Raw genomic sequence first — 12,435 nt, 5'->3', positions numbered from 1 at the left:
GGCTTGGCTCAGGGCCCAGCTCTGGATGAGCCTGTGGACGGTGGGTAGGTCTTTGCTAACCTTACATAGAACCAAGCAGAGTTGGGAAGAGTTTATGCAGGCCTCTTTCCTCCTGGCGTTTGTCTTGCCCTGCCAGCAGGCCAGGAGGGCTTCGCTGCTCAAGTAGTGGAGGGAGGGAGCCTGCAGAGCTAGGGGATCAGCGTGGTTAATCGCAGCCACAGGGATTAGCTGCTGCAAGCTGTCCACAGGAGCCATTCTGAAATGTCATTTGAGTGATCTGGCCAAAGTTCAGATGCAGACAGGAGTCGAGTTTGTTATTAACTCCAACAAAATGCTGAGGTTTGCACCAAACAGTTCCCATATCTCAAAACAGAGAGAGTATTGGTTACGTCGCTCTCTAAAAATGGAGGAACGTTGTAACATGCTTTAACTGTTTGTTTTTTATCTTACTTGTGGTAAGTGAGGTTTCATGACAGGCAGTTTGCAGTGTTTCCTGTAGAATGTGTTTGAAAGCTGTTTTGTCAGATACTTCAGTTCCACAACAAAGTTTCAAACAAAACACTGCGTCAAGAGGAAGAACAACTTCAAAATACAACCAGTAACCCTGGGAAGTCATTCAGTAACTTAAATTGAGTGTATAAAAATTTAATTATGGACTAACTGCCAGAAAAGATGATTTTTTTCAGTTGTGTTATTAAGGTAGCCAGCAGAGCTAAGCTGATTCTTCTTGGGTGGATGTGAGGCTGTTCTCAATGTTACCTTACCTGTCTCAGACCTTCTGTCTTCATGCAGGAAGTGAGGTGTCAGTTGAGTTCTTTAGTTTTCAGAGGATTCAGATTTCATGCCTTCTGCAATAATGAGCTTGACCGGATGGTTTTAATTGAGGTTGAAATTTAGCTCCCCAGTTGTAGGACTTTAAATATGAAAAGATCTTAAACCTTTAATCAAATTGCTGTTGATTCTCTATAACTGATTGTTCTGAAAACTCTTGTCAGACAGTTTTAGGTTTGCTATTTCTGCTTTCGTTTTTGCATGTCACTTCTGATGTTTTATTAGTTGACAGCCCTGGCCTGCAGGTGGAGCAGATACTGTTTCTCTTCAGAAAAAATAAATGTGTGTTGCAGACTCATTGAAAACATTGGCATTCCTGAGTAATTAATCACTCATTCCTTATTAAGAGAATGCATAATGAAGGAAGCTGTTAGGCTGTGTTCAAAATGTGAGGTTTTTCTTATTTCCATGTTTTGGTCTTCAGGTATTCTGCCCTGCCCCACCCAGAATAAGGTGATAGAAAAAGGATATAAAACCAGTGGATAATAGCAATAAGGATTGTGACTGGCTCAGTGTAGCACTTTTTAGCAGATGGTTTTGTCATTTCGTTGTACCTTGCAGAGTTGCTCTTGTTTGTTGGACTGGGAAGATGATGCTCCCTGTTGGGATTCCTACACAGAAATTTCTATTTTAAAAGACAAAACAGAAACCAAACAAAAACAAGACAGCTCCTCTAATTTGAGTTTTACCAGTTTCCTTTTATTCTCTCTCTTTTTGTGTATATGTAAAAATTGGATTGGAGTGGTAACGGCGTAGTTTTGTTTTGTTCTTTTAAATTGTCTTTTAGCATTTTGGTAATAGCCCATATATTTCATTTGGGAAAGACAGTGACCTAGACCAAAATGAGACTGTAGAGATACTTGTGTAAAGACTGAGTATGTTTGATGCTTGAACTGCAGATAGTGTAACAAATTGGAAGGCTATACTTACAAAGGTAAATAGCTGAAATTCTAAGGTGTTCTTTTCCCTAACATATAGAGGATTAAATCAAAAGTAGCTAGAGACTAGTAGATTTTTGTTTTGGCTCTCTTTTCTTCTCACATGTTGGTACCTGAGGTATAGAAACAGTTCAAGTGAATGATGGTGTGAGAGCGAGAAAGGGGAGTGAAATTTTACAAAATGATGTGCATCACTCAGATGGTGAGGTCATGTTTGTTTCAGCCAGGGTGATTTATTGCTGTAGTCTGTCAGCATCATTTGGGTGACACTGTGCTCTCTGATGATAGCAGAGAGAAGTCCTTATGGCTGTTAGCAGAGCAGAAGTGTCAGCCAGCATGTACATTCATTGTGTGGTATCTGTAGTTAGAAACGGTGACAGCAAGATCACAGAGGTGGCATAAACAGTTGGATGGTTGTGTTACGCTCAAAAGCAACAGCATCCTTTTCCCAAAAGGTACTTTCCCCAAGTGTGTGTATGCGTTAGAGAGGATGATAACCCTCGGGTCGAAAGTCTGCACCTTGAACGGGGTTGCAGGAGCATAGAAAGGGCGTCCTTCAGGAACTGAACTGATCACTCAGACCACTCGGTTTTACTTAAGACAAGCTGTTTCATGAAAGAAAAAAAAAAGGGTGTTATACTCGTAGCTGAGGTGATCAACTGTTACAACACTCTGTACCTCCTCTTTTTCCCTATCATTCCATCTTTTTCAATAAAAATTTTTGGATTTTTTTTAAGCCCTTTTACAAATGTTTGCAAAGAGCTGCAAGTTAAGCAGGCAGGGAAGGAGTATCCCCCAGATATTCAGTAAGTTTTTCATATTTCTCACATACTTGAAAGCAGAGTTCAGAAAGAACAGTCCTCTTGGGAAGAATTCCTGGCAAGAGGATTATTTGAGGTTGCCATATTTCTGCTCCTTTCTTAGCAACATTATTTACAATCCATTCACGCCTGTCCCTTCCCCCACTGAAGTGGAGTCGTTCTCCCTTGTAATCTGCCCTTTGTGATCTGTTCTCTTTCATGCAGCCAGTGTGAATGGGTATGCTGCAGTGTGCGCTCTGTCCAGAGACGTGGAAATGCCAAGAGACCCGAATACTTTAGTTGGGCCTTTATTTCTGTCATAAAGCACTGACTTGAAGAGCTTGATAATTTGATTAGGACCTTTGGTGAAAAGTTGTTTCAAGTGGCCCAAGTGCTATAAATGACTCTCTTTTCTGCACTTTCCCCTTATGTTTTAATTTAAAAGCACCTCCGCATTAGGGGGAGGAGAGATGCATTTGGCAGAGGTAGCAGTTGGAGACTAATTTGTAAGGGCAGCCAGTGTTGAAATCATCCTTTTCAGTTAAATCTCTCTAGTGGAAATGATGCCAAGTGCTTTGTGGCAAGGACTTTTTCTTTCTTAGTGTTTTCCAGTGCCATTTGTAACCCACCTAAGCATGCTCTGAAGTTGCCTCCCAGCCCCAATTTTGGCTAATTGTCCTTTGAGGCACTGCATGTCAGAGGTCAGTTCTGAATTCCCCAACTTGAGATTTGAATGTTCCAGGGACAGTCCCACCGACTTGCTTCCTTTTAAGCAATTAGACTACACTCAGCTCTCTCTGGAATAGTTTCATCAAGTGTCTGGGGAACATAAAGAAATTGGATCAAAGATAAAGCAGATTTAGGATTAAAAAGAACCTGTGACTACAAAGAGTGGATGGAGTAGGACCATGTTTGCTTGTCAGGCCACGTGTGAGTGCTTTTAAGAAGAATAAGAAAATTTAGAGGGAAAAGTTGACAACAATGAAAGTAGTGAGGAAATATGAAATGCTTAATGTTCATGTGTAATCCATATGTAGTGATATGTAGTCCATGTGTAGTGATTTGCAATGGTATGCCAAGTATTTTTTAATATTCATTAGGAAAAAATATATATATATATGAAACTCCTACATCAAATACAAAGTCATTCTTTCAGAGATATTATTGCTTAGGATAATGCTAAATTAGTACCTAGTCGGCCACTGAATTTTTAAAAATATATTAATAATCGTCTAGATATTGTGCAGATTTGGAAAAGGATCCAAAGTATGATTTAGTTGTGAATAACAGAAGTTTAGGGAAAACACTAGTTGGGAGCAAAGTACATGTGTAAGAAAAAAGTGCTGAGTTTGTTTGTTTGTTTGTTTTTTTAATGCAGTCTTTATTTCTAGTCTGCCTCAGGTCCTGCTCTTGGATGTTTTCTTAAGGAGTTACAATCCTTGTGAAAGACACATAATGCCAACTGACACCTCATGAGTTGTGTTTGGTGGCCTGGAAATGGAGTATGACAGTTTGGATTAATTGGGAGCGATGTAATAGCAAGCTGCAGTTATTTTTCAACCTGGACATAAAAATAAACAGTAAATAATTTTGTGAAGGGACAGCTTGATGAATGACCTAAAGTTTTAAAACTGAGCTTTTGATATGTGCATTGTTGCTTACTATGACTGGCCAAAGACTGTGTGCATGTTTACCTGTGTTTTACATTTTATAGCCATGTATAACCTTCATTATTGAAAGTCCTTGCTTTAAATGACCATCATTATGGGATGTTTGTGGAATGGAGCTGTCAGAAGGCATGAAGTCGTGCATTTCTTGAAGCATGCATTGGTATTTCTCATAAGGCCCGTCCATGCTGAGTGCACACTCTGTTTAACCTTAACTGACTGAGTCTATCTGAAAGTATGAGCGAGTTTCATTTAAAGAAAAATTTGTGGGTTTTACTTAGAAAATCTGCCCAAAATTTCCACCTTTGGATCTGTAAACTGAATTTGAGACTTGATCTTCATTTTATTCTATTTGCAGTTTTTCGTGAGTGTCTTCTGAATTCTGTGAGGAAAATGAACCAACCTTTTATTTGTAAAATAACTTTATCTTGAATGAATGTTCTTTTTGTTTGGTATGAATTTGCTAATTTTTAAATGAATTCTTAAAGTTGCTCCCCTGAGCTCCTATCTTAGAATAGGTTGATATCTTCCTGAAATGGCATGTAAAAATATGTATACTAAATCCTTATCACACTGGAGAAGATAACTTACAGTAAAGAGGGTTTGGTTTGTTCTTAAGTGATTTCTACTTTCTTTAGAAGTCAGGAGGTGTTATTGGCGAGTACTTTTCTGTCTAAAGAAATAAGCCTGTAGCTGGCATCAGCCAAGCTAATGGGGTATCTGTCTTATGTGCTGTTGAGTTCCCAGTACTTGGTCCATAGTAGGCTCTGTGCTGCAGTCTTTGCAACTCTTTATCATTTAATCCACAGCAGCCCTGCAAAGTAGGCTTGGCAGTTGAAGACACTGCCAACGAGGATGGAGTGAGCTGGTTGCCCAGGTTCACCCAACTAGTAACTGGCAGAGCAAGGATATGAACCCACATATCCCTGACTCTAAAGTTCTTACCCTTTTCAGGTAATCTTTTAAAAAGTATTTTTATTTGATTTGGATTCTATTCAGGCTGATTACTCAACCCATACATATCAAGACTGTGCCCAACAGCCCTGAGCCTCTGCTGGGAAGGTGACCGTAAACAACCTGAGAGTGACTGGAAGCACGCATATTGTATTGTCTACTGGTTGGTGGGTCCAGCCTTACCCTATTGAGCAGGTGTTTGCTGATGGTCTTTTGTAGAGCATCCTCATCTGGAAACTGTGTTTAAGTTGATTCCTTTTAACCAAGCTATAAAGACAGCCCCAATTGGCACGTTCTGTCACAGTTTACTCTTCAAACTGATGCAGGATTTTTCTTCTTGGTCACACTGCAAGCCAGGGATGCTCGGCCAGCGATGCCATGCTTGGGCCTCCCTCGGCCACGCTGGGTGTGCCGCAGCTTGCCTGTGTTATAGGTTGTACCTGCGTTTGGCGGTTCCTGAGCTCTTGTATTGCACCCAAGAAGAATGAGGATACGTGGAACATTGGAGGGTGAGAAAAGTGGAGAACAATTTTATTGAGTGATGGCAACGGCTTTCGGCAGAGAGAGAATTTGGGGAGAGGGGAATATTTCCCCCATGTGGCTGGGTCTAGGGCCCTTTATGGACTCAGAATGGGGAGTCTGATTGGTTTGCGAGTATTCAAAAAGCTTTAAAGCGAAGGCACAACTCAAAGGTGGGCATGACAGTGTAGAAAAACCAATTTGGAAAGGGTAGGTATATATAAAAACAGGTGAAGGGTGGGGACCAGAGGAAAGCATCCCAAACGGGAAGACGAATTCTCAATCCAGTCCTAGGATTTAACTTGTAGCTTGACTTTCAGGCTTTAAACTGTCTTCAACTTGGAGGTGGGTTTTCGTCGGAGACCCTCCCCTGTCTGTCTAGGCACTTGTCTGCCTCTATCAAAACCATCTTGGATGCTTTAAGACCCTCCAAGCAGAGAACTGCTACACTGGCTGACACACTCATAGCTGATTTTTAGCTTAGCAACTTCCAAAATGGAAAGGTGAAATCGAAAACAGTCTGGATTTCCCTTAAACATATTCTGGATCCCACCCTGAATATACCAAAAAACTGTCATCGATGACAGATGTTCAGCCTATGCAGACTTGTACACTAACAACCTGCTTTTGCCGAGCACTTGGGGAAGATGGCCTTCTTACTGATTTATGCCCCAACCCTCACCTTTATCCCTGCCCCTCCGTGATGTATTATGACTTGCTAATAATGCCATTTCAGAGCAGGCAAGTTGCCTTGTGCTTTCACCCAGGTGCTGGAGTCAGCCTGCCTGGGATTGCACCCATCTTTGCCTCTTAAGTAACCATGTGATGTTGGACAACCGACTTGAGTCCTTTAAAGCCTTGGCTTCCTCATCTGGAAAGTGAGGATAATAATAGTATCTACTTTGTTAGAAAGATGGTCAGGATTGAATGAGATAATCCATGTAAATCCCGTAGCATGGTGCCTGGCATGTGGTTTCTACGCAATACACAGTAGCAGCTGTTGTTGATGTTGTTGTTCTTGAAGGTGAGATTTCTCATCAGCCAGTTGTTTGGATTATAAAAGATTAGTAAAAGGTTTAATAAGATGTAAGAAAAGAGCCCTGAATAAAGGCTATGGGATGGGTTGCAGCTTGTGAGTTACCATGAGATGGTGGAAGGAGGTTATCTGAAATTGGATGAAAAATTGTAGCATCAGATGTGTTTGGGTGTGGTTAATAACACACATGGTGGTGAACTGAGGTAGATGGTAGAAGTTTGAGGGGTGTGCATTTTGAATCTTCCCACGTGGCTCATTTCAGCCAGTTTTCTGTGTTCACCTGGTATTTCTTACAGATAAAAATCATGAAAAGTGAATGCAAAATTTCAATATGTTCAAATTGTTTCTTAGTGTATCGGTGGCTTTGGAATGCTTTTGCATTCTCAAAACAAGCTTTATAGCAGAACTGAGGATATTTAATTTACGTTCTGTGGGAGTTTCTTAGTAGTTAGCCACTTGAATGATACCCGTTGAGAATGGGACAAATTGGTACTGTGCTCAGGAATGATAGTATGCCTTGCTTTATTTTGGCATGTATAAAATTGAGACCAGAACACCAGATTTTTCTTCTTTGGAAGTATGTATTTAATAACGGAGTAAACTATATTCATTGTAGAAAAACAATACACAAATGTTTTTAAAAATAGAGCTATAATCCCAGGAATAACCACTTTTTAAAAAGCTTGACATATATCCTTCTAGATTATTATCAAGTATGAATGTTAGCATTTGGAGTTACAATTTGTTTTGACTGCTGTTTAGATTTGTGCCCTAATTTTGACACTTGCTCATTATAAATTATTTTTAGTTGTTTTCAAAGCAATATTTATGATATAAAAAGATGTAATTATTTGCTTTGAACTCCTTTTTGGTGTGTACCTGGGTGTTAATACTTAAAATTTTTTTTTAAATCTCAGAATGAATTCAGAATTATAAGCTTAGTATTCTCGGTTGCATTCCATTTTGGAAGACCTATACAGAGCTGCCCACCCTCCTATACCCACTAATATCCTGCCCTTGCCATGTGACGTATTAAAGCCACGAGGGAAAAGAGCCCCATGAAACTCCATCTCCCTCGCTTCTCCCCAGCATAACACACACGTACACACTTAGGCATGTTTGTCTTTCCTTGTCTCTGCTCTTTCCTTGTGTCTGTACTTGTCTGTCAGTCGGCCTGTCTCTCCCTTGCTGGAGCCATTCATCATGCCCTCCTCATTCAGGGACAGAGTGTGCTCTCTCTGGGCTGGTGCCAGATCCTGGAGAGAGGAGCGCTTTGAAAACTCAACTTGGCCTCCTCAGCAGACCACATTGCAGTTGTTCTCAGCATCTGGCCACCGCTTTGTCCACTTAATATAGGGTCCCTAACCCCACCTATAATTTGCCCACTTCTCTTCTGATCTGGGAGCAAACACTTTTTTAAAGCTAGATGCCCAGTTTAAAATCTTATGAAAAATAAGATCTCACAGTGGAAGGATAAGGGGAGTCCAACTCAACTATAATTAAATTTGGTTTTTCCTTCTTGCTTTCTTGTCGGGGGAAAGCCAGATGCTTTTCACAGAATAAGTTACCAGTCCATGATGTTAAGGAACAGCTTAATTCAGTAGCATGACAAGAATTTGAGCTGACACTTTTCAGCCAGAATCTCAGTTACTTACACACACTACACACACACAATCTGTTTTAAATTTTAGTGAATGAAAAATTCACATGTAGATTGTCATTCTTAGTTTTTAAATAGTTTTTATTGTTACTGAAGTAGAAAATAGAATTTTTTTGAAATATTATCGATACATCAGTAGACTTTTAATGTTAGAAAGCTTTGAACCTTGATTTTCTAGTGTTTTCTAGTGCTGAATCCCATATTAAGAGTTAATAGATAAGAAAAGAAGATTTTAACCAAAGAAAACAGGGGGAGGGTGGACAATGATGGGAACAGAAAATTGAAAGGACAAGCTTAAAGTTACAGTTAGTTCTGCTATAACACAACATGCATTCCTAAAAAATTACTGCACAATGCAACATTACGCAACAAAAACCACATGAGGCTTATTGGGAAAACGGGGTAATGGCACAACATTAAAAGACCTCATCAGTGACACACACAGAAAAACATAGGAACCTAATGAAAAGGGTAGCAGAGTCTTACAAATGTTAAATGCTCAAAAAAAAAAAAAAAAAAACATAAATACTAGAATAAACATGGCAGTTACCTTGAAAAGACCTGGCATTTGCTTGTGGAAGGCGTGAGAAGGGTTGCAGCTTGACTGTGAAGTGATGGAAGGAGGTTATCTGAAATTGGATAACAAATTGTAGCATCAGATGTGTTGTTTGGGTGTGGTTAATAACACCCATGGTGGTGAACGAGGTAGATGGTGGAAGGTTGAGGGAGTGTGCATTTTGTGTTTTCCCATGTGGCTCATTTCAGCCAGGTATAGTTTTCTGTGTTCACCTGGTATTTCTTTCAGACAAAAATCATGAAAAAGTGAATGCAAAATTTCAACATGTTCAAATTGTTTCTTACTATATCGGTGGCTTTGGAATACATTTGCATTCTCAGGCCTGCAAAACAGGCTTCATAGCGGAACTGAGGGTATTTAATTTGATTGAGAATTTTATCTAATCATTTGATCTTCAAAGAAAATACATCACACATTTGCTCTGAGACACCTGCTTGAGAATTCTGATACCTAGAGTGTACTTCTTAAAAGTTAAAGTTCTAGTTGAGGGTTTTCTCTGTCTTCTTCATATCACAGACATGCCCATCCTTTAGTGCACTGTTTCAGGGGGTACACAAGGTGATTTTTGTAGATAAACATGGATGAATATTTTAATGTTTAGTTTATATAATAAGCTTATTGAACTTACTGTTTCACAGATACTATTGTTTTGGAAAAACCTATCTCAGCTGAGGGTAGAGGTGCCCTGCTTCATCCTGGGGCCCATCTGGAAATGGATTGGGAGGTGGTTTCAGGTTGTCTTTGGCAGATGGGCACTACTGGTGAAGAAGCAGTAGGAGACTAGGAATGCTAACCATTCTGAAATCCTGTATGAAGAACTGTCCTGTCCAAAATACCAATGATGTCCCCATGAGAGACTGGTTAGTATTAGAGTAAAGAGGAGGAGGAGGAGGAGATAATAGAATTAATAATGTAAATTAAAATGTTGAGTTTAAAAAAATAGTATTTTATGTAGCTTTGGTAAGAACGATGAAAATAGTTTGCAGTTGATGAAAGTTTGGAAAACACTAATTGAGGACAAGTAGTAGTGGCGAGCTTCATTTGACAAACCCTTTAGTGCCTTGTAGCAGACAGTATTCTCAGTGCCATGCACATGCTAACTTACTCAGCTGTGGTTAATGGTTCTTGAGGCATTAGCCTAGTCTACTGTAGTGTCTCAACCGTGGCTGCACAGTAGAATCAGACAGGGAAACTTGTCAAAACTCTGGATGCCTAGTCCACACCCCAAACCAATTAAATCACAGTCTCTTAGGGAGGGACCTATGCATCAGTGTTTCTAAAGCTCCCTATGTTATTCCAGTGGGTAGCCAAGTTGACAGCCACTGGTCTAGGGCCTTCTAATCACTCCTTTTCACAAGAAAAGCTTTACTAGTCATGCAGAAGTTAATTGAAGACCTCTGTCCCATGCCTTACAGAGAAAGACGATGGAGACATGGCCCACAGAAGCTGTATCGTCTAAGGCAGGTGACAAATGCAAACGCATGTTTACAATCCTGGCTGACAAGTGCTGATGCTTAAAAGTATGTTCAGAGTGTTTTGGGATCATAAAAGAGAGAAAAACTAAATTTAAAAAAAATCTTCAGATGCCAAATTTGGAAAACTGTTAAACTGAATTTATTTTAGTTTTTTCTTCTTATACACAACTTTCATTTTGGAATGAACAAAAAGCAAAAGGCACTTATAAATCACTATTAATTTAACCTTCCTAACTTGATTGTAGCCTTTGTGTAGTTGAGATGGAGAATAGAAATTTGAATTTTGTCTGTAGATAGCTAGGATAATAATTTTGTCCTGGTGTGGAACACACTCTTAAGTACTCCATAAGCCATCATTGAAGTAATGCCCTTCCAGAAATAAGTCACCACAGTTTTACCAAGAAACTCAGGACTGCTATAAGAAGATCTTTGGAAATAAACCATTGAAGTCTTACTTGTGGTCACTGATTATCATGTGCCTAATGTTTTAAATACTCATATAGCTCCTGTATTGTGATAAGTCAATGTTGGATCACATGCATTTTAAAACTTAGAGTTAAGCAAATGTGTAATTTTAAATTAATTAATTAAAGGCAGCCACTAAGGTACTTGAGCGGATAAAGTTACCAAATAATTTATTTGTTTCTGATGGTAACATTCTTCAATAGCTCTTGATTTATGTTAGTATGGATTACCTTACTCTAAGAAAACCTGATTCTCCAGTGGATAGATTTATTTTCAGCTAAACCTTTGTAGTCTATACTTAACCATGAATTACTTCCTGGTTTAAAAAACAGGCGTAGCTATTTGTGGTATTTTTGTCCTGCGCCTTTGGCATCTTAGTGGTGTGAACCAGAGCTATGCCATCTGTAGTCAAGTGAGATTATTAAAAAAAGGGGGGTGGGAAGTGAAATGATTCACTGGAAAATTTCAGCACAGATTCTTAGGGAACGATAAGATAACCCTAGAAACATTCTTATTTGTGTCATATGCTGGTGGGTAGTGACAGGGAAAAAAAAGAAGGTACAACTTGTTTCTTAAGATTTTGCTATTTTGAAAATCAGAGAGGTGCTATGTTAGAAAGGAAGGAAGAATTGCTTGCAGTGTCAATTAGCAGAGCTCTGCAGATGAATGAATAATTTTCCTCTCTGTCAGTGCACGTTGGAGCCAATGAGGTTCATTGCTAGCATGCAAAACCCAAAAGGCAATATTCTCATGTTTACGATGGTTGTTTAATTTCCTGATGTGATAAAACGCTTTATGCTGAGATACTTCAGAAACAGAAGGACCCGTTCCTAGAATGTTAAGTAAGTCTGTGGGGCTTAGATGAGCCATTTCTGAAGGCTGCTGAGTTTAACATATCTTCACTTAATGATACGTGTTTTAACCTGAATATATTGATTTCAGGGAATTCTTCCAGAATTACATTCGAGATTTGCCTGAAACATGGTATCTTTTTTTCTTCATTTTCCTTTTCAGAAAGAAGACATAGCTCATCCAGCAAGCCTTCTTTGGCCGTTCCTCCCACTTCAGTATTTTCCTTCTTCCCTTCTCTGTCCAAAAGCAAAGGAGGCAGTGCAAGTGGAAGCAACCGTTCTTCCAGTGGAGGTGTTCTTAGCGCATCCTCATCGAGTTCCAAGTTGTTGAAATCACCCAAAGAGAAACTGCAGCTCAGGGGGAACACCAGGCCAATGCATCCCATTCAGCAAAGTAGAGTCCCCCATGGTAGAATGTGAGTATGGCCAAGAGGGTTTTTAAAGCTTACCTGCTGGAAATAGAGCTGTGTACACCAGTGGCATCCGAGAGTGCCTGTGAATAATATACAAGAGAGCCCACTTGGGGAAGAATTCAAATGTATGTTATATTGTTTCTTGATGTTTCCCTATCATGTCATAGGAAACTTTTCAGAGTAGTAATAGCAATGATAATAAGGTTACTAATATTTATTGATCCATTCTTGTGTGCTAGCTGCTGAAAC

General features: G+C 39.5%; 1 protein-coding gene across 17 annotated transcripts in view; it reads left to right on the top strand.

The window, feature by feature from the left end:
• The window catches only part of ATXN7 (ataxin 7), a 151,655-nt gene that overhangs the window by 105,253 nt on the left and 33,967 nt on the right, over positions 1-12,435 (top strand). For 15 of the 17 annotated variants that reach the window (XR_004182146.1, XM_031663220.1, XM_031663216.1 and 12 more), the window contains one exon: positions 11,937-12,189. Coding sequence is in view for 16 of the 17 variants with exons in the window: in XM_031663220.1 (XP_031519080.1) it covers positions 11,937-12,189 (253 nt within the window). In the remaining variant the exon portion in view is untranslated. Of the gene's footprint in view, positions 1-15; positions 45-10,407; positions 10,503-11,936; positions 12,190-12,435 lie in introns of those variants that run through there. The other 2 variants (XM_031663221.1, XM_021934271.2) reach the window with 2 other exon arrangements.

Source organism: Papio anubis, chromosome 2 (assembly GCF_008728515.1).
Source record: "Papio anubis isolate 15944 chromosome 2, Panubis1.0, whole genome shotgun sequence".
NCBI lineage: Eukaryota > Metazoa > Chordata > Mammalia > Primates > Cercopithecidae > Papio > Papio anubis.
Note: the sequence above shows the minus strand (reverse complement) of the source record. Positions and strands in the feature narration are given on the sequence as shown.